General features: G+C 46.1%; 1 protein-coding gene across 3 annotated transcripts in view; it reads right to left on the reverse strand.

Moving 5' to 3' along the window:
* LOC147121444 (1-phosphatidylinositol 4,5-bisphosphate phosphodiesterase beta-4-like) overlaps nucleotides 1-23,187 on the reverse strand; it is a 911,912-nt gene that overhangs the window by 392,692 nt on the left and 496,033 nt on the right. For all 3 annotated transcript variants that reach the window (XR_015077544.1, XM_085981700.1, XM_085981698.1), the window contains exons 6-7: nucleotides 22,892-22,951; nucleotides 10,281-10,424 (exon numbers count right to left, since the gene is read on the reverse strand). Coding sequence is in view for 2 of the 3 variants with exons in the window: in XM_085981700.1 (XP_085837826.1) it covers nucleotides 10,281-10,424; nucleotides 22,892-22,951 (204 nt within the window). In the remaining variant the exon portion in view is untranslated. The remainder of the gene's footprint in view (nucleotides 1-10,280; nucleotides 10,425-22,891; nucleotides 22,952-23,187) is intronic.

Here is a 23,187-nt window from a genome sequence, read left to right on the forward strand (position 1 = left end):
ACATCCGGAGACCAGGGCCTTACTGCAGCCTTAGTGGGGCGCATAAAGGTGGAGGTGCGGCCGGCCGCTTTTTTGGCGGCCGCCTGCCCGCACCTCCTTCCCCGGCCTCCTCCACCACCCCCCCCCCGGCGGCATTGCCGGCTGCTTTCCGCGAGCCCGGCACTTCTCCATGGTGCTGGGCTCATTTGCCGGCACAATCCAGCGGCGATCTCCCCGTTGCAGGCACCTCCACCTTAAGAGAAGGAGGAGGCCTGGAGTACCGCAGCCTGCCGCACCGCATCGGGTGGCGCAGCGGCGCCTACAGCGCTGAAATTCAGTTTCAGCGCCCCAAGCGGGGGTGGCCACACCCTGGAATAGTGCCCGGTTCCGACTTGGGGCGCAAAAACTGAATTTCTGACGGTCGCAAATGGCTCCCCGCCCAGCGCTAACTTTTGGGCGCAAACCAGCTGGCGGGCCCAAACTGAATTTCTAGGCCTTAATGTCACAGTTTTAAAGAGTGTGCAGCAACAGAGGGACCTGAGAATTAATGTGCATAGGTCCCTGAAGGTGGCAGGACATATTGAGAGAGTGGTTAGCAAAGCATATGGGATCTTGGGCTTCATAAATAGAGGTATTGACGATCTTACCCTGCGGCAGAGATATATCCAAGGCAGTTTAATGGGCGTCGAGAAGAGGCATCCGCCCTCATCATCCTGCTGAGAAAAGACTCGGGTCTGAAGAGCAAGGAAGAATCCTGACACGAAGCCTTCCATCAGCAACAGGCAGTGATCATCCCTTCTACCACGGTCGTGGGTAAGCCGATCAGCGACGAGCAGCAAGTCGGCCACGTTGGTTGTGAAGTAGGGGAGGGAAAAACGGAGGATATAAGGGCGGAGAACTCGACCACGGCCGGGGAAAAGAGCCGGACAGAAGTCGGGGCCAGAGGCGCTGAGACTGGGGCAGCGTAAGGCACGGGAGCCGCGGTGAATGCAAACGCAGCCGGTGTAAAAGACCGGGCTGCAAGCGGGCTGGGAGACGCAACAGCGTCGAGAGAGAGCTCGGCCGCGACCGGGGAAAAAGGCCGGGCAGCTACCGAGGCCGCGAGGCGCGGGAGAAAATAAAAAAAATTAAAAAAACGCGGAGAACTCAGCCGCAGCCAGGGGAAAGGACCGGACTGCAAGAGGGGCTGGGAGGCACGATTTGAGAACCGCTGGGGAGGGCGAACGCAGCAATACGGCAATCGCCATTACAGCCAGCGGGGGAGAAAGGCAAACGCGGGAAGCCGCCATTTTCGTAGGCGGGGGAAGAAGACAAGCGCGGGAAACCGCCATTTTGAAAAAATAAGTAAATAAAAGAAAATTTTCTTTTTGTTTCTCAAGAAGATTGCGAGGATGCCTAAGCATGGTAACATCAACGATTTCGATGCCGATGTTGAAGATTGGGCCACATATGTAGAACGCATAGAGATTTATTGTAAGGCAAATAAAATATCAGATGAAGATAAAGCACTAACCTTACTAAACTCAATGGGTGCGAAGACATACGGGCTATTGAAGCATCTTCTATCACCAGCTAAACCGGCGGATCAGGCTTTCGCTAATATTGTTGCTGTCCTGAGAAATCATTTGAACCCCACACCGCTGATGTTAGCGGAACGATTTAAATTTTATGCGAGAACGCAACTGAAAGAGGAAAGCAACGCGGAGTATTTAATTGAACTGCGTAAGCTAGCGAAATACTGTCAGTTTGGGGAAAGACTGACAGAGGCACTGAGAGACAAATTCGTGTGTGGATTGTCGAAAGAAGGAACACAAAAGCGGCTGCTTGAAGAGAATGATCTTACACTTGATAAGGCTGTCACTATTGCAGCATCGCACGAAGCCGCAGCGGAAATGCAGCTGAAGGCAGCGGTACTCAGCGTAGATCAAATGGCTTTGGGTACAGCGAAATGTTATCGTTGTGGAAAGACAACACACGATCAGAACCAATGCTGGTTTAAAAATCAGGAATGTAGAAAATGTGGCAAGCTTGGTCACATAGCTAAAGTATGCCGGTCAGGAAAGAAGACCAGCAACAAAAAGTCACCGCAGGAAAAGTGCAGAAAGGTACATAAGATGGCTGAGAAGAGTTCGGATGAACAGAATTCGGATTCAGACTCCAACAGCAAGGAACTGGGTAGTCTGAGAATTCACAATGCGAGTAAGGAAGCTGACCTACAAACTATCTGGGTCACACTTCAGATAGCAGGAGTCCAAGTGAAGATGGAATTGGACACCGGATCGGCGTTGACGGTCATGAATAAGCAAGATTACAAAAGGTTATTCACACATATTCCCCTACGGGATACGGAGATAGTATTGCAGACATACACGGGGCAAAGAGTATACCCCGTCGGAAAGATAAAAGTCAAGGTGGTACACAAGGGCAAAGAACACCAAGGAATGGACATATATGTACTACCTGAGGGAGGTCCACCACTTTTGGGACGGGAGTGGATCAGGAAAATAAATATGGACTGGCATTCCTTAAAAGCACTAACGGTAGATTCCGGTAAAAAAGATGTCAAACCTAAACGATTGTCCAGAATATTGGACGATGCTAAAGAGGTGTTCCAACAGGGACTGGGAACACTGAGAGGAATTACGGCAAACATCAAGGTTGAAGAACATGCAAACCCAAAATTTTTCAAAGCCAGACCGGTACCTTATGCGATACGACCTGCTGTGGAAGCTGAGCTGGAAGGGCTAGAACGTTCAGGAGTACTGTCTAAGGTGGACTGGAGTGAATGGGCCACGCCCATTGTTCCCGTCATGAAGCGTTCATCGAGTAACAAGCCAGGGGAACCGGGGAAGGTCCGCATCTGTGGAGACTTCAAGATCACGGTTAATCCGGTGCTTCACACGGTGCAATATCCGCTTCCGCGGATTGAGGATATCTTTGCTTCATTGTCTGGCGGGAAACACTTCACCAAGATAGACCTGGCGCAAGCGTACTTACAGATGGAAGTTGAGGAAGAGTCGCGCCAGTATCTCACAATCAACACACACAGAGGCTTGTATCGATATAATAGACTGGTTTTTGGAGTGGCTTCGGCTCCAGGAATTTGGCAGAGGGCCATGCAGCAGGTATTACAGGGAATTCCAAGCACTCAATGTTACTTGGACGATATCCTGATTACAGGAGATGACGATGAGGAACACCTTGCAAATTTGAAACTGGTGCTCACCAGATTGAAGGAATATGGAGTTCGAGTTAATCGCCAGAAATGTGAGTTCTTTCAGAAACGGATCTCGTACTGTGGTCATGTCATTGACCAGGAGGGGCTGCACAAGTCACCTGACAAGATCGAAGCTGTTGTGAAGGCCCCCGCTCCGGAAAATGTATCCCAGTTGAGGTCGTTCCTAGGGTTGATTAACTATTACCATAAGTTTCTGCCAAATCTATCCACGGTGCTGCACCCGCTGAACTCTCTTTTGCAGAAAGAAGTACCATGGAAGTGGAGCGAGGACTGTAAGAAGGCCTTTCGCAAAAGCAAGGCATTGATCACCTCAGAGGAAGTGTTGGCTCACTTCAACCCAACGCTACCTATTCGTTTAGCTTGTGATGCTTCTCCTTATGGTATTGGAGCAGTACTCTCACACAAGTTGCCAAATGGCTTGGAAAGGCCAGTCGCATTTGCATCCAGATCATTGACCTCCGCTGAGCGCAACTATGCTCAGATAGATAGGGAGGCTCTCAGCCTTGTGTGGGGGGTAAAGAAGTTTAATCATTACCTGCAGGGCCAGAAGTTTACACTGCTGACAGACCACCAGCCGTTGGTATCCATTTTTAACCCTAAGAAGGGTGTTTCGGTGATGACAGCACAGAGGCTCCAGAGATGGTCCCTTTTCCTAGGGGCACATCAATATCAGATAGAATTCAAAGGTACAAAGCAGCATGGTAATGCTGATGGGCTGTCGCGCCTGCCACTACCTACTGAGGAGGAGGCACCGACGGTTGACCCGGTGGAGTTATTTCACTCGACCATCATCGAATGTTTACCTGTCACCAATGCAAATATTGAAAGGGAGACTAGGAATGACCCGACACTGTCCCGGGTCTACGAATTGACAGTAAAGGGATGGCCAGCCCATGGTGATCCACTGTTACCGGCATTCTCAGCAAGACGAGAACAGCTGTCCATCTGTCAGGGAACATTGATGTATGGAACAAGGGTGATTATCCCTCCTAAGTTAAGAGAGAGAGTTCTAAAAGAACTACATGAAGGTCATCTGGGGGGAGTCAAGATGAAAAGCCTTGCTAGGGCTTATGTGTGGTGGCCGGGTATCGACCAACAGATAGAGGATCTGACGAAAAGCTGCTCAGGGTGCCAAAAAGTCCAAAATGCACCTCCAATTGCACCGCTGCATCCATGGGAATGGCCTTCAACCCCATGGCAACGTGTACATATTGACTTTGCTGGTCCATTCATGGACTCCATGTTTTTAATTGCGGTGGACGCACATTCTAAATGGCCAGAAGTGATTAAAATGACTACCACTACCTCGGAGAAGATGATCGCGGTGCTAAGAACGATATTTGCAAGAAATGAATTGCCAGAGCAAATATGTTCAGACAACGGACCACAGTTCGTGTCAGAGGAATTCCAGAAATTCCTGAAGAAGAATGGGGTGAAACATTATACCTCTGCCCCATATCATCCAGCTACGAATGGGCTGGCCGAGAGGTTTGTACAGACGTTCAAAAAGGCAATAAAGGCCATGAGCGAAGATCAGATTCCACTGCAACACAAGGTGGACAATTTCCTACTGGCATATCGAAACGCCACCCATGCAACAACAAACCAAAGTCCTGCCATGATGTTCTATAACAGGAGGTTGCGGTCCAGGTTGGACTTGTTAAAACCTAATGTGCGGAGGGAAGTCGAAAACAAACAGTTCCAGCATATCAATAACAAGCCCACTCGGAGTATTGAAATAGGACAACCGGTGTTAGCCAGGGACTATAAAAACGAGAAATGGCAATCTGGAACAATTCGGGCCAGACAAGGACCCCTGATGTACACGGTAGATGTTGGTGAAAACGTAATGCGACGTCATGCTGACCAACTGGTGGGATCGAGAACAAGGGTCGAGCCCATGGTTACGACAGAGACAACCGTGGAGGAAGTTTGTGAACCTGAAGCATCTACCTCAGAAGTGAATATACCTGATGATGATGTCCTATCCATAGGGGATCAACTAGATGAGTCACCCCAGCAACAAGAACCAGAGACCCCTGAAAGGCGTTATCCGTCTCGGATCAGGAGGCCTCCTCAGAGACTGAATCTGTGAACTGTTTTTACGTGAAGTTGTGTATATATGTTATTATGTTATGTTAAATGGGGAATATATACTGTTAAGCTAAAAAGGGAAGATTGTGGTGTATGTAACCGTTCCACCTTTAAGAGAACTATTTTAAGAGATGCACTACTTTATCTTGGCTGCTGTATACTGTAATACCGGTGGTGACCACACCGGTATATAAGTGCTGTGTAATGATTTATTGGGCAGTTCAGCCTGACCTTCGACTAGTAAAGACCTGTTGAATTTATTCTTGTGGTCTGTGTGCAGTGATTCTTATTAACAATAACTAGAACACACAGACTTAACATTGAGTACAAAAGTAGAGAAGTTATGCTGAACCTTTATAAAGTGCTGGTTAGGCCACAACTAGAGTATTGCATCCAGTTCTGGTCACCACACTTTAGGAAGGATGTGAAGGCCCTTCAGAGGGTGCAGAGGAGATTTACCAGAATGGTTCTGGGGATGGGGGATCTTAGTTACAAGGACAGGTTGGAGAAGCTGGATCTGTTTTCATTAGAGCAAAGGAGGTTGAGGGGTGACTTGATAGAAGTGTACAAGATTATGATGGGTTTGGATAGGCTAGACAGGGAAAGGCTGTTCCCACTAGTTGATGGTACAAGGACTAGGCGGCACAGATTTAAGGTTTTGGGCAAGAGATACAGGGGGGACGTGAGGAAAAACTTTTTTATGCAGCGAGTGGTGAGGACCTGGAATTCGCTGCCGACAGAAGTGGTGGAAGCGGAGACACTCAATGTTTTCAAGGGGAGACTTGATAGGCACTTGAGGGAAATAAACTTGCAGGACTACGGGGATAGAGCGGGGGAATGGGAGTGACTCGATTGCTATACAGGGAGCCGGCACAGACTCGATGGGCCGAATGGCCTCCTTCTGTGCCATTATGACTCTGACTCTGACACCTAGGGGGAAAAATTGGGTTGATTTGTGCCTCTCGTTAGGGCAGGGCAGTAGCCGGTAGCGCCCCGTTGCACTGGCGATTGCATCATCGTTGTGCACAGCGCCCCAGCCGCAAACTTCCCTTGCGCCTCCTGCCCTATCACCGGACGATATGTTTGACAGGATCAGGAGGCGTTTTTGCAGCGGCGTCAGTGGTAGTTAAAAGGGCAGGTGTCGGGCGGCCATTTTTGTTTTGGTCAACTGCCAGCACTTGCCCCCTTCCCCTTTTTTTCGGGGTGCCGGCCGCGATCGTTCAGCCCGGCACTCCTCTTGGGTGCTGGGCTGTTTTCACGGCACCCCGCTGCTCCCCGGTAGTCCAGCAGGGGAGGAGGCCTGCGATGACGCGGAGCTATGTGGCGCAGCGCTTGGCGCTGTTGCACGTAGCGCTGCGAACTTCAGTAGTAGCACCCCAAGAAGGAGGTGGAGTGCTTCCAGTAGCGCTCCACCTCCTGCTTGGGGCACTATTACTGAATTTCTGGCGGGGGGCGCTAACTTTTTCGGGGTGCTAAATTAGCACCCTGGCGACGTTAGCGCCCCACATGGGGCGCCACCCAATTTTTCCCCCCTAGTCTCTATTGGTCAAGGTCTTAAATTCAGGCACAACCACCATCACAAATGGGGCTCTGCTGGTCCTGGGCTCAAAAGCTACAGCAGTCTGCCTTGTCTGGATTCACCATGTTGGGGAATTAGTTTGAGACTGCAATCCTGAAGGACTTCAACAACCTCGCTGGAGCCAGTTCTCCTACTGATCTGTTGTCATGCTGAGGGAATGCGCAACAGGACAATGACAAATGATAGCATTGTCACTCAGGGCGATGCCACATCCACAGGAACCCAGTCACCTTGTTAAAATGACTGCAAATGTGTCCCTGAGCATACAGGCCCAGGCAGCCAGTACACCAATCGGCGTGGTATCAACAGTCGCATGGCCATCTACTGACCCACATAAGAGGTATTCACCCACCTCCATTCCTAGAGACAGGCAATGACACCTAGCAGCCAATCATTTCACTTCATTCTCCCATTAGGTAAACACTTTTTAAGGAGCATACAGTTAGGATTAGAACACACTGCATACAGTTTCACTCTAAGGGAAAGAGCCAGGGTAAAACACACTGAACACACCTACACCATACACTGTAAGGTTCAGTAAAAGCTGGATTGGCTGAACCTCTAATGTGTCCTGCCTGTTGTTGTGGAGAAGTGATGTAGAATTTCTAGATCTGCAAGTAAGACAGATTGTGAAGGATAGTGAAGAAAAAAACCCCAGGAGATTATAGGATTAAAGCTGGTAAATGATGAGCAAAACTAGCACACTACCGAATAAAATGAGGAGACCACATGGTATTAAAATCAATGTTGGCAATAAGTTATTTCCTGTGCAATGTGACTAAATTATATTAATTATTAGGCAAGAAATTCGGGTCCCACATGTAGGCCCAACGAAAGTGCCGGTTTCGTGCATGCACGGCACATACGCGGGAAACCGGAACTTCCGTTCCCTTAAAGGAAGGGATTCACAGGTCGAGCGCCTACACCTGGAACTTCCGGGTTTTTTGCAGGTTTCTTCGGGAGGGTAACTCTCCAGCAGCTATGCTTTTAAAAAGCAGTCGCAAGGCCTGCTTTTAACAAGGTAAGTGGTGAATTAAGTAAAATTTAAACATTTTTTCCACAGGTTTATTATTTTTAAATACTTTAAAGAAAGATAAGTTTATTTTTAGCCCTGTTAGAAACTGTAATTAATGTTTTAAAAAATTTAAATGATTAAATGGCCCAGAAATTCGGGTCGGGGGCATCCCGCGGGTGCAAGCCCCCGACCTGCACTTACCTTGCGCGCCGGCAGTTGAGCTGTAGGGCCCCGTGGAATTCCGATCCGGGGCCTGGCCCAGCTGCTTGCGTATCCCCGGGGTGCAGTTAGTTCGATGCGTCCCCTGTGATCACGTGGGCCATGGGCAGCCAATCGGAGGAGGGAAAAGCCCGTTCATAAGACAGGAAGAGCTGTCAAGACTTATAAATACGATGGTCCCAAAATAGCAGTAAACCTTCAAATAATTTTTTTTTTAAATCACATTTTTTAAATAAACTATAAATTACATTAAATAACTATTTTAAACAATAATGTAAATTTTTGAAAAAATAATTTTATTTCCTAACGGGGCTAAAAATAAACTTACCTTGCTTTAAACTATTTAAAAATAATAAACCTGTGGAAAAAATGTTTTAATTTTAATTAATTGACCACTTACCTTGTAAAAAGCAGGCCTTACACCTGCTTTTTAAATTTCTAAATCCTGCAGACTTACCCTCACGGAAAAACCTGTAAAAAAAAACGTAAGTTCAAAGCGCACGCGCAGACTCCCCTGCGCACGCGTTCGACCTCTGAACCCCTTCGTTCAGAGGAACGGAAGTGCCGGTTTCCCGTGCATGCACGAAACCGGCACTTCCATCGGGCCCACGGGTGAGTACCCAGCGCGTACTCACCCGTGGAGACCCGAATTTCTGGGCCATAAATGTTTAAAATAGTTATTTTATGTAATTTATAGTTATTTTAAAATGTGACACTTTAAAAAAAAATTATTTGAAGTTTTAGTTATGTTTTGGGGCTGATCTCTAATTCATGGATTTGACAGGTCTGCCTGTCAAATCTATGATTAGAGATTCCCTGATACGATTGGCTCTCCATGGCCCACGTGATCCCAGGGGGTGCTTCGAACTAACTGCGCCCCTGGGATATGCAAGCACTGCGCGCCGGCAGTTGGAGCAGGCCCAGGATCGGAATCCCACGCGGGCCCACAGCACAATGGCCAGCGCGCTAGGTAAGTGCAGGTCGGAGGCTTGCATCCGCGGGAAGCCTCCGGCCTGAATTTCTGGGAAATTTTACCAGGTAATACTCTATTTTTCTGCTTACACTGAGTATCTTCTATTATAAACATTGGAGCACACTTGAAGAACAACTGTTGGATGAGTACTGGGTTTTCTAAGTGCTTATCCCAAAGTAAATGATGCTGCTTCGATCTCGTTTTTTTTTTACATTTCTACCACCATTGCCATTGTAGAAACCCTATTTTCAGAGCTTCCATGTGGAGTTTTGTGATTGGTGACATTAACTCAGTGGACATGTTGTAAAGTAGGACAAGGGGATTATTTTGCAAAGCACCTTCTCTGTAACACTGGTGGAAAAAAGATTAGACTCTTAATAGTCATCGGTCTTTTTTTCCCCAGAATGTCATTGAGTTTGGTGGAGTTGAGCAAGTGCACCTCAAGTGACTGATTCTCCCATTCTCACCCCATCCTATGAGAAATGCTTCTGCTCTTGACTGTGCTGCTAAGACTGCCACTGTTACTAATATATTTTTTCTCTCCGGTCTATACCAATCACACACATCCTGTGAAAATGAGTGGATGGACAATCCACCTGTACCCAGCTGTCACAAGCGCTACTATGATCTGTAGGATAGCACCTGTATTTGCTTGGCACCTCCTCAAAGAAACACAGTTGGTATTTGGCACTCAGTGGCAGGGGGGGAATCAAGCCTGCATCCCCCACAGTCATGGACTTGTATTTGGATGTTCCAGTGCACTATGCTGATGTACAATTGGAAGTTTAATATCAAAAGAAAATGACCTTCCCATCTCCTTCAGCAATTTTCCCGCCAATGATTCAATACATGACAACTCGACAAAACAATTGGAAGAATGAAAACAGTGAATGCAAGTTAAGCTGACCAGCAGAGACAATAACTCACAAGAGAGCAGCAAATGATGCTAAAGGGCGTCATGTCTGATGGAATTATTTACAGTAAGCTGGTAGATTTTAGAAGTCAGAAGTCAGAGGAAATAGAAAATCATATTCAGTTAAGACATTTGTTTAAAAAAAAACTAAATCTCCCATGTGATATTGTGTATTAGTAGCATTTGGTCGGAAAATAGCAACATGTTCACTGTGAAAATATAATTCTTACCACATCCGATTTATTTAAAGGTCGTGTTAATTATGTGTACCTTAGCTGTTTCCGCACTGTCAGCCACTAGATGTGTAAAGCTGATGTTTACCAGGTCGGCATCACAGCAAACACAAAATATCCTTCCTTCTAGTTCATGATCTGCTTTTCCAACTGCCTCAAGTGCAGACAGTATTTTGGGGTCCTTAGACATAAGAAAAAGGAAAAAAATAAACATTTGTATAATGAATTATTTAAGGTAATGAAATGGCTGTTGAGCATTCAGAAAATAATTATGGCTAGTTTTATTTGAATTTTGCTACAGCTGATGAAGGTTCAAGTTAGTGGATTGAAACATTTCGAAGTACTGAAGGTAAGCTTGTTGTCTGACAGGCGATCCTTTCTTGGCTTTAGCCTTAGCCTCTTCTGTTCTATCATAACCTTTCTTGTCTCTCTAGTTTATCAATACTATGATAGTCATTGCTCCACTGCAATCCTTTCCCTTGTTCCTCCAAAGTTCCAAATCTGCCGTTCCCCCATGTTGTCACCAAGAAACAGATTAACTTGTCATTTATCTCACTGCATGGTTTTCCAATGTCCCTGCTGCATTAGCCTACATTAACAAGTCACAGCATTCAGAAAAGTGACTGAAATGTTTTCCTGACGTGTTAAGTAAGGTACTGTCTAAATGCAAGTATTCATGACATTTTTATAACTGTCATATCACAAACCTGAAACAGTTTTCATTTACACAACCAAAAGAATTTGCATTTCTTTAGCGTCTCTAAAATAGAAAAAATGTCCCAAAGGAGAAAAAGAAATTGACACCAAGTAGAATTTGCTGCAGACTGATGTCCTCCATAACATCAACTAATATACAAAAAGAAAATACAGCAGATGCTGGAAATCTGAAATAAAAACAGAAAATGCTGGAGATACTCAGCAGGTCAGGCAGCATCTGTGAAGAGAGAAACAGAGTTAACGTTTCAGGTCGATGACCTTTCGTCAGAGCTGGAAAAAAGCAGGAGATGGAACAGATTTTTAAGCAAGTGTAGGGCCTGGGAAAGGGGGGAGGGGATGAAAGAACAAAAGGGAAGGTCTGTGATAGGATGGAAGGCGGAAGAGATTAAGAGACATTAAGAGATATTCAAGGCAAAAGGAGATGGTAATGGAACAGGTTAAGAAACAAAGGATGGCTCTAGATGAAGTGTAAATTGTGCTGGCAGAATGAAAGACAGCGACCATGTGGGGTGTTGTGTATGTAACCTGTTCCACCTTAAGAGAGCTTAAGCCTGTTCCACCTTAAGAGATGTACTACTTTCTCGGGCTGCTGTAGACGTAATACCGGGGGTGAACACACCGGTATATAAGCACTGTGCAGTAATCTTGTATTCAGTATAGTCCCTACCTCCAACCAGTAAAGACCTGTTTGAGTTATACGTTTAAGTCTTTGTGTTAATTGTTCAATACAATACACATACTTAACACTGGCGACGAGTCAGGTTCTTACCCTGCGGCAGTTATTCCACGGCGGTTGAAGAGAGGTTTCAAACCTCACCACCCCACTGGAAGCGACAGGCATTAGGACCCTGAAGCCTCCATCAGCTTGTGAACCGGAGTAGAAGACAGGACTGGGGAAGAGAGAGGTACAGGGCGATAGCGATCGGCAGATAAGGGCCGGGCCGCTTTGAAGTGAGGGGCGCAGCCGGGCCATCGATCGCAAGCACTGATAAGGGCCGGGCCGCTTTCAAGTGCGAGGCGCAGCCGGGCCATCGATCGAAATCCCTGATAAGGGCCGCACTCGGGCTGAAAGGCGCAGCGTCGGCAGACACTGAAGGCGCGAGAGCCGCGGTGAAAAGCGCGGGCCATCGATCGCGGCGGAGATAAGGGCCGCACTCGGGGCTGAAGGGAGACGGCGTCGGGGGACGGGTGAAGACCGCCAAGCGTGGGAAAACCGCCATTTTGTGGGCGGAGGACGACGGCAAGAGCGGGAAGCCGCCATCTTTGATAACAAGTAAAGAAAATAAAATCTGAGAAATTGCAAATCTACAATGCCTAAACACGGGAATATTAGCACCTTTGATAGTGACCTCGAAGATTGGGCCATATATGTTGATAGAGTAAAAAATTATTGTAAGGCCAATAAAATTCGTGACCAAGATAAAGCTCTAACATTATTAAATTTAATGGGTGCGAAGACATACGGGCAATTGAAACACCTGTTATCACCAGATGAACCGGCGGATAAGACGTTCGATGAGATTGTTACTGTCCTGAAAGATCATCTAAACCCCACGCCGCTGATGCTAGCGGAACGATTAAAATTTTACGACAGAAGGCAGCTACAGCATGAAAGCAATGCTGAATATTTGCTGGAATTGCGTAAATTAGCGAAATATTGCCAGTTTCGAAAGGGCCTGACAGATGCACTACGAGACAAATTTGTGTGTGGTTTATTTAAACAGGATACACAAAAGCGACTGCTCGAGGAGAATGAGCTGACGCTTGAGAAGGCGGTCACTATGGCAGCAGCACACGAAGCCGCAGCGAGAGGCACGGCAGTAATGCAGCTACGGTCACCGGAGCTCAGTGCACACAAATTGGGTGTGAGTTCTGTTAAATGTTATCGTTGTGGAAAGACAACGCATGATCAGAACCAGTGTTGGTTTAAAAACCAAGAATGCAGAACATGTGGTAAGCTTGGACATATAGCTAGAGTATGCAGGTCAGGGAAGAAGACCAGCAACAAGAAGTCACCGCAAGGGAAATACGCAAAGGTACACAAGGTGGCCGAACAGGAGTCCGATTCAGACGCTAGCAGTAATGAACTGGCTGGCTTAAGCAGTATTGAACTGGCTAGCTTAAGGGTACTCAACGTTGGTAAGGGTGCAGACCTCCAGACAATTTGGGTTGCTCTTCAGATAGAAGGAGTCCAAGTAAAAATGGAATTGGACACTGGATCGGCATTGTCGGTCATGAATAAGAAAGATTACAGAAGGTTATTCCAACATATTCCCCTACAGGATACGGAGATTATATTGACAACCTACACGGGGCAGAGAGTGTACCCCATCGGGACAATAAAGGTTGCAGTGGCCAACAAGGGCGAAGGAAGTCAAATAATGGACTTATATGTGCTACCGGAGGGAGGTCCACCACTACTAGGCCGGGAGTGGTTTAGAAACATAAATATGGACTGGCATTCGCTAAAAGCCATAAAGAGTGAGAACTCGGTGCAGATAATCAGCCCAGACTCTAGAACTGATGATGGTAAGACCAACCCATGTGCAAAAGACAAAGTTTCAGCACAGAATTCCACTGAGCAACAACAACATAGTTTAACAGAGAATTCGGAGTCTGTCAAGTCTACTGATATGCACATTTTTGAGGGCCACTGGGCTCGAACTCAACTCCATTTCAAACTACAACAGCAATTAGAACAAATGATTCGCCGTTTTGAGCAAGAGATGAATGAAATAAAAAAGTTCTTTGTTACAGAGTGGGAGAATCTGGAAAGGCAACAGAAGCAACTGATGGAGAAAATGGAGCAGGAGCACACCAACCATCTGCGCGAGGAGGCCGAACGAATCAAAGCTGATTCAGGTTCTGAAGGTGCGTGCCATAATCTGGTGTCAGAAGAGTTAACGGTCAGCCAACTCCTTCATATGCTGAGGGACAAGACTCTGAAATGGGAAAAACTTGAACACGAGCTGCGATCTTCAAAGGAAAAGGGTTCGGAGCTCTCAAAAGTCATTGAGATGGCTGATGTGACGACACAGACTGAAACGACTGCAACAGAGCAGCCATTGGATGCCAAAAGTACGCTGACTCATGTCAATGTAGAACAACAGACCGCTGAAACAGCTGCTCCGGTAGAGGGATTGCATAGTCCGACCAATCAATCTCCAAAGGAAGTTGAAGTATTAAAATCACAAATGAGGTCACTAGTAAACGACTTGCTGAAAGCCCAGAAAAAGCTGGATGCAGAGGTATACATGAAGAAGTCTCTTCAGGAAAGATGTCTGGATTTGGAAGAAGAGCTGGCTAACGTCCAGCTGGGTATGGAGGAAATAGACGACCCTCTCACTGGTCTAGCTCAGGACGACACCGAATATTACTATGACCTGGTGGACGACACCGAATATTACGATGTCCTGTCCTGCCCAGCTTGTAACTTCGACTCCCAAAGTGCAGAAATCATGGAGGAGCACCAAAAGTCTACGGAACATCGGGAGAAGCTGGCTCTACGACGGAAACAGGAGGAAGAGAAGGAGGAACTGCGCATGCAGCTGGCAGCTGTGGCAGCTGACAATGGAGCCCAGAGAGTCTCCAAGAAGCAGAAAAGGAAAAGTAAAAACAGAAGATGACCCATCTGAACCATTATCACCTCTACCAGATCACACACGTGGTCCCTCCGAACGGAGCCAAATCAGTTCGGAAGTTCAAGCTGTTAAATCCATGAAAGGACTATTGAATGAGTAACGTGAACCGACTACACCACAGAGATTGAATCTGTGAACTGTTTTCCGCAGAGACTGAATCTGTGATATGTTACGTTAAACATGAAGTTATATATGTATATATGTTATTACGTTATGTTAAATGGGGGATGACTATAAAGCTAAGAAGGGAGGAGTGTTGTGTATGTAACCTGTTCCACCTTAAGAGAGCTTAAGCCTGTTCCACCTTAAGAGATGTACTACTTTCTCAGGCTGCTGTAGACGTAATACCGGGGGTGAACACACCGGTATATAAGCACTGTGCAGTAATCTTGTATTCAGTATAGTCCCTACCTCCAACCAGTAAAGACCTGTTTGAGTTATACGTTTAAGTCTTTGTGTTAATTGTTCAATACAATACACATACTTAACATGGGGGAGAAGAAAAAAAGACACAGACAAAAGGTGTGGATAAAAAAATATATATATGATAGGGGCCGAGGTTATGATCTGAAATTGCTGAACTCTATGTTGAGTCCAAAAGGCTGTAAAGTGCCTTATTGAAAGATGAGGTGCTGTTCCTCGAGCTTACGCTGAGCTTCCGTGGAACAATGCAAGAGGCCGAGGACAGTGAGGTCTGAGTGGGAGTGGAGCGCTGAATTAAAATGACAGGCGACTGGAAGCTTGGGGTCCCCCTTACGGACTGAACGGAGGTGTTCCGCAAAGCGGTCACCCAAACTGCGTTTGGTCTCCCCAATGTAGAGGAGACCGCATTGTGAGCAGCGAATACAGTATACTAAATTGCGAGAAATACAAGTAAATCGCTGTTTCACCTGGAGGGGGTGTTTTGGGCCCCAGCCTCTTCCCTTGCTTAAAAATCTGTTCCATTTCCTGCTTTTTTCCAGTTCTGACGAAAGGTCATCGACCTGAAACGTTAACTCTGTTTCTCTCTTCACAGATGCTGCCTGACCTGCTGAGTTTCTCCAGCATCAACTAATATACCATTTACTTTATAGCACTGCTGATAATGGTAGTCTTGACTTTGCTGGGAGCACTGTAAAGTAAACATTTACTTGAAGGGTGGGTCTTGATGGCTTTTCTGGAGGTAGCTGCCGCCATGGCAGCAATATTAACCTTGCTTCCAGAGGCCACCAAGCTTCTTTGGTGATTGGTGGGCTGAGTGGCTCAGAACAGGTCAGCAACCATTCATTGGCCCTTATATAGGTACAAGCACAGCTAATGCACATAGAATTATTTTTTCCCTTGTTCCAGTGTGGAATCCAACCCACAATATAAAGGCAGTCAATTCCACAGCATTGGCAGTACTGCAAAAACATTCAATAAAAGGAGAAAGTGCTGGAAACACACAGCAGGTCAACCAGCATCTGCGACGAGAACAGACATTTGACTTTTTGGTGCGGCCCTTTCTTCAGAACTGGAACACACGAGGTGGACAGGCATATTAGTGAAATCAAGTAAAAGGGGAGTGAGTGGAGGAATATATATATATATATATTTTATTTCAAAAAGACAATCCCTGAAAGGATTCATGAGTGGAAGGATGTATCCCATCATTTCAATCAAATAATGGACAGCTATTAAAGAAACAAGGGGTTTCACTAAGCATGATAGGGACAGTTTATGAGGTCAATGACAGAGAGATCAGAGTGAAAATGGGAGGGAGAGTTCAAGTGGCTTGTCACAGGTAGCTCGAAGTTGCACCAAACAGGCCAGTGTCGGGAGCGGTGAGAGCAGAGGTTCAGTGAGTATTAAAACTCACTTTCGTGGGCGTTTTTACAGAGGCTTACCAATCTCGCAGACCGGCAGCGGCATTCCAGAGCCACGTCACGATTCAAAACATGATGTGGGCAGGAGGAAGCAGCTGATTGGGTGAGTACTTATACTACTCTATAGTTTGACAGTTAAGGTTCATAGTTTATTAAGTTTAGAAGGTCTTAATTTTCTGGTTATAGTTTCTAAGGTCTCTGCTGTGTAGCGGGGAATCCTAGGAAACAAGGGCCCTTGAGTATATCATTTAATTGTAGTATAATTGGTGGTATTGATTTAATTTAAATTAATTAAAGGGTAAGTCATGGCAGCAAAGCTCGGCCCCCGTGGCATGCTCCTCCTGCACTATGTGGAAGTGTCCCTGACGACCATGTGTATGGGAAGTGTATCCAGCTGCAGCTATTGGCAGACCGCATTGCGGCGCTGGAGCTGCGAATGGACACATACTGGAGCATTCGCGATGCTGAGGACGTTGTGGATATCACGTTTAATCAGTTGGTCACACATCAGGTAAAGGCTGCACAGACAGGAAGGGAATGGGTGACCGCCAGGCAGAGTAGTAGGTGCAGGCAGGTAGTGCAGGGGCCCTCTGTGCTCATACCCCTCTCAAACAGATATACCGCTTTGGATATCGTTGGGGAGGATGGCTTATCGGGGGAAGGCAGCAGCAACCAACTTCCTGGCACCATGGGTGGTTCTGCTGCACGAGACGGGAGGAAAAAGAGAGGTAGAGCTATAGTGACAGGGGATTCTATTGTAAGGGGAATAGATCGGCGTTTCTGCGGCCGCAAACGAGACTCCAATTTGGTATGTTGCCTCCCTGGTGCAAGGGTCAAGGATGTCACGGAGCGGCTGCAGAGCATTCTGGAGGGGGAGGGTGAACAGCCAATTGTCGTGGTGCATATAGGTGCCAACGATATATGTAAAAAACGGGATGAGGTCCTAAAAGCTGAATATAGGGAGTTAGGAGGTAAATTAAAAAATAGGACCTCAAAAGGTAGTAATCTCAGGATTGCTACCAGTGCCACATGCTAGTCAGAGTAGAAATAGAAGGATATTTCAGATGAATACGTGGCTAGAAGAATGGTGCAAGGGGGAGGGAGTCAAATTCCTGGGACATTGGAACCGGTTCTGGGGGAGGTGGGACCAGTACAAACTGGGCAGGACCGGGACTGATGTCCTAGGGGGAGTGTTTGCTAGTGCTGTTGGGGAGGGTTTAAACTAAAATGGCAGGGGGTTGGGAACCTATGCAGGGAGACAGAGGAAATGGAAGCAAGGATAGAAGCAAAAGACAGGGAGGAGAAAAGCAAAAGTGGAAGGCAGACAAATCAAGGGTGTAAATCAAACATGGCGGCAGTAAACAATGATTCTAAAAGTTCTAAGAGTGTTAAAAAAAACAAGCCTGAAGGCTTTGTGTCTTAATGCGAGGAGCATTCGTAATAAGGTGGATGTATTATCTGCGCAAATAGATGTAAACGGATATGATATACTTGGGATTACGGAGACATGGCTCCAGGGTGACCAAGGCTGGGAATTCAACATCCAGGGGTATTCAATATTCAGGAAGGACAGGCAAAAAGGAAAAGGTGGTGGGGTAGCATTGCTGGTTAAAAAGGAGATTAACACAATAGTAAGGAAGGATATTAGCTCTGATAATGTGGAATCTGTATGGGTAGAGCTGAGAAATACCAAGGGGCAGAAAACGTTAGTGGGAGTTGTATACAGACCCCCAAACAGTAATGCTGAGGTTGGGGATGGCATTAAATGGGAAATTAGAGATGCGTGCAATAAGGGCACAGAAGTTATCATGGGTGACTTTAATCTACATATAGATTGGTCTAACCAAATTAGTAACAATACTGTGGAAGAGGAATTCCTAGAGTGCATGCGGGATGGTTTCCTGGACCAATATGTCGAGGAACCAACTAGAGATCAGGCCATCTTAGACTGGGTATTATGTAATGAGAAAGGATTAATTAGCAATCTTGTTGTGCGAGGCCCCTTGGGGAGGAGCGATCATAATATGATAGAATTCTTCATTAAGATGGAGATGAAGTAGTTGATTCAGAGACTTGGGTACTGAATTTAAATAAAGGAAACTACGATGGTATGAGGCGCAAGTTGGCTAGGATGGATTGGGGAATGTTACTTAAAGGGTTGATGGTGAATAGGCAATGGCAAACATTTAAAGATCGCATGGATGAACTACAGAGTTTGTCCATCCCTGTTTCGCATAAAAATAAGAAAAAGGCGACTCAACATTGGCTAGAAAGGGAAATTAGGGATAGCATAAGATCCAAGGAGAAGACATATAAATTGGCCAGAAAAAGCAGCAAACCTGAGGATTGGGAGCAGTTTAGGATTCAGCAAAGGAGGACAAAGGGATTAATTAAGATGGGGAAAATAGAGTATGAGAGTAAGCTTGCAGGGAACATAAAAACTGACTGTGAAAGCTTCTATGGATACATGAAGAGAAAAAGATTGGTAAAGTCAAGCGTAGGTCCCTTGCAGTCAGAATCAGGGGAATTTATAATAGGGAATAAAGACATGGAGACCAATTAAATACATACTTTGGTTCTATCTTTACAAAGGAGGACACAAATAAACTCCCAGAGATGTCGGGGAACATAGGGTCTAATGAGTGGGAGGAACTGAATGAAATCAGTACAGGAAACTTCGCGATATCCGGCACTGACGGGACCGAGCTGCTGCCGATCTATCAAAACTTCCGGATAGACCAGCGCTAATGTTGAAGGATACGGAGGTTTTCATCTCCGTATCTGACAACAAACACTGTTGCTTAACAACAGCTTGTAAACACTCGGCCCGTACCTTGGAAGCGTCTCTGAAGCTGTTGCTAAGTTACAGAGACGCTTTCCAGAGACTGACTGTTAAAAGAAATGCTAGGAGAAGAAAAAAAACCTAACCAAAACGGCTGCTGATTTCTGCCGTTAGATCGAGGTTTCCGGACATACAACCTCCGGATAAACCAAAGTTTCCTGTATTTGTAGGGAAATGATGTTAGGGAAATTGACGGGATTGAAGGCCGATAAATCCCCAGGGCCTGATAATCTACATCCTAGGGTACTTAAGGAAGTGGCCCTAGAAATAGTAGATGCATTGCTGGTCATCTTCCAAAATTCTACAGACTCTGGAACAGTTCCCATGGATTGGAGGGTAGCTAATGTAACCCCACTATTTAAAAAAGGTGGTAGAGAAAAAACGGGGAATTATAGACCGGTAAGCCTGACATCGGTAGTGGGGAAAATGCTAGAGTCCATTATAAAAGATGTAATAGCAGAGCACTTGGAAAACAGTGACAGGATCGGACAAAGTCAACATGGATTTACAAAAGGTAAATCATGCGTGACTAATCTACTGGAATTTTTGGAGGATGTAACTGGTAGAAGAGATAAGGGAGAACCAGTGGATGTGGTGTATTTGGACTTTCAGAAGGCTTTTGATAAGGTCCCGCATAAGAGACTAGCGTGCAAAGTTAAAGCACATGGGATTGGGGGTAAGGTACTGACTTGGATAGAAAACTGGTTGGCAGACAGGAAGCAGAGTTGGAATAAACGGGTCTTTTTCCGAGTGGCAGGCAGTGACTAGTGGGGTACCGCAGGGATCGGTGCTAGGACCCCAGTTATTCACAATATATACTAATGATCTAGATGAGGGAACTAGATGTAATATCTCCAAATTTGCAGACGACACAAAGCTGGGTGGGCGTGTGTGCTGTGAGAAGGATGCAGAGAAGCTCCAGTACGATTTGGACAGGTTGGGCGATTGGGCAGATGCATGGCAGATGCAGTATAATGTGTATAAATGCGAGGTTATCCACTTTGGTGGCAAAAACAGGAAGGCAGATTATTATTTGAACGGCAATAGATTGGGAAAAGGGGAAGTACAACGAGACCTGGGTGTCCTTGTGCACTAGTCGCTGAAGGTAAGCATGCAGGTGCAGCAGGCGGTTAAGAAGGCAAATGGTATGCTGGCCTTCATAGCGAGAGGGTTCGAGTACAGGAACAAGGATGTCTTGGTGCAGTTGTACAGGGCCTTGGTGAGACCACACCTTGAGTATTGTGTGCAGCTTTGGTCACCTTATCTGAGGAAGGATGTTCTTGCCATGGAGGGAGTGCAGCGAAGATTCACCAGACTGATACCTGGGATGGCAGGAATGACGTATGAGGAGAGATTGGGTAAATTAGGCTTATATTCGCTAGCGTTTAGAAGAATGAGAGGGGATCTCATTGAAACTTATAAAATTCTAACAGGACTAAACAGGCTAGATGCAGGAAGGCTGTTCCTGATGGCGGGGGAGTCCAGAACCAGAGGTCACAGTCTAAGGATAAGGGGTAAGCCATTTAGGATTGAGATGAGGGGGAATTTCTTCACCCAGAGAGTGGTGAACCTGTGGAATTCTCTACCACAGAAGACAGTTGAGGCCAATTCATTAAATATATTCAAGAAGGAGTTAGATATATTTCTTAAGGCTAAGGGGATCAAGGGATATGGGGAGAAGGCAGGGACAGGGTACTGAATTTGGATGATCAGCCATGATCGCATTGAATGGCGGAGCAGGCTCAAGGGGCCGAATGGCCTACTCCTGCTCCTATCTTCTATGTTTCTATGAGATAGTTGGCAAAATATTCACTTAATCTGCATTTGATTTCCCCAATGGAAAGGAGACTATACTATGAGTAGCGAGTACAGTATATTAGGGTACACATAAATTGCTGTCTCACATGGAAGGAGAGTTTTGGACACTGGATAGTGGTGTGGGAGGTGGTGAATGGGTAGGTGTTGCATCTCCTATGTTTGAATGGGAAGGTGCCATGGTGAAGGGCAGCTTGAATTAAGGGTGCTTCCGAGGGGACATTCCCGCCGCAAAGTAGAGAGGGGAAGGGAAAATGTGTTTGGTCGTGGGATCATGTTGTAGGTGGCGGAAGCAGCAATAGACGATCTGAAAAATGTGATGGTTGGTGAGGTGGAAGGTCCATCACAGTTGTGAGAGAAGGAGCCAGGGGTCAGAGCAGAAGCAAGAGAAATGGGCCAGACCTGGTTAAAGACTCTGGGGGAGAAATTCACTATAGTCCCGCTTGGGGCGCTAAAACTTCGGAAGCGAAAAAATTATCGGCAGGTGCGAATGATGAGAGGCTCCCGCGAAATTCAGTTATAGCGCTCCAAGAGGGAAATGGAGCGCTAAATCAAGCGCTACCACTTCCCTTAGAGCACTAAAGGGAGTGAGGGGGCAGTATCAGCAGAGCGCTGATCAATGTTCCGTGCAGCGCTGCCGGATTCGCAGGCTCCTTCCCTCCCATAAAGGGAAGGGCCAGTGTTCACAGCAGTTAAAGTCAAGACTGGGGATGGGTTGGCGACGGCACCCATGATTCGCTAGGAGCAGTCCCAAGCACTCTGAGAGAGTGCAGGGCTGATCAATCACGGCAATGGAATTTTTTTTTTTCATAGCATAAAGGTGTGAGAATTTTTTTTTGGCCTACCCGACCACCAATCCCTTTAATTACCGCTCCCCAAGCGGCCGGCCAAGGTCACAACGCCTCCTGCAGCTGTCATTGCTGACGCCCGGTGAAGCTGCAGGGGGCGTAAGCAAATTTAGGATCCGGGGTGGTAACGGGTGATGCGCACTAGATGACGTCACGATCTCCGGGGCGCAGCAGAAGATTGAGGCGGTAAGTTTTACCGCCGGCACTACCCCCCACCCCCCCATTGAATTTCGCTGGAGTCGTTTCTTTCACTGCACCCGGTCGGTAAGTTGTTAGCGCCCCGTTATCGCCCCCCTCGGATGCGATAATGGGAGGCGCAAAGGAAGCCAATTTCTAGCCTTGTGTTAAATCCTTGGCTGAGGAAAAAGGACATTTCAGAATATCTGATGCAGAAGGCACAGCGATCAGAGTAGATATGACAAGAGATGGATAAACTGGGAGGAAAGGATGGAGTCTTATAGTATATGGGGTGGGGAGAAGTTCATTTGGATTGTACTAGATGTCAATGAAAAGGTAATCACCGTAGACAGAGAGAGAGATCTCCAGAAAGGGAGCAGTCAGAGATGGACCATGTGAAGACGAGGGATGGGTGGAAATTGGAAGCATAGTTAATAAAATTCTCACAATCAGAGCGAAAGCAAGAATCAGTACCTATACAGTCTTCATGGTGGAAAATATAATATTCTGGGAGGGGCCTGAGAAGTACTGCAGAACCTTATCTTAAGAACCAGTTCTGCAAGATAACTAAGTCACAAAATCTCACCAGTATCTTGGTAATATTCTTATCAGATCTTCAAGAGGAAGTATTTTCTTCAGAATAATTTCCAAGTAATTTGTCTAAGTGAATTTATTTCCATCACCTGTTGTCCCATATTATTTACATTTCTTCCTTCTTGTGCACTTGTTCTCCTAGAGATAATGTACACAAAACAAATTCTTACCTTGGGGATAGTCCCATATCGAATGCTGTTGACCATCGAACATTCCAGTACCTGTCCTTCCTTAAAAAATATAGGAAAAACATGCATTAAGTTAAGTTCTCACCACACAGAGATTTCTATCATATTCAGCATGCCATTATTACTTCTCTGTGGAATGGATCTAAAGTATTTGTGTTTCCAAAAATATTTTTGATTTCCTGCAGTTTATAAAGGGCAACTTTTTGTAAACTCCTATATCTCTGTTTCATACTATAATAGTATGAGCAAAATGCCTAATATCTTGAATAACTGCTAGC

This window comes from Somniosus microcephalus, chromosome 3 (genome assembly GCF_052327205.1).
Source record: "Somniosus microcephalus isolate GS21.2 chromosome 3, FLI_Smic_1.0, whole genome shotgun sequence".
In the NCBI taxonomy this organism is placed as follows: domain Eukaryota; kingdom Metazoa; phylum Chordata; class Chondrichthyes; order Squaliformes; family Somniosidae; genus Somniosus; species Somniosus microcephalus.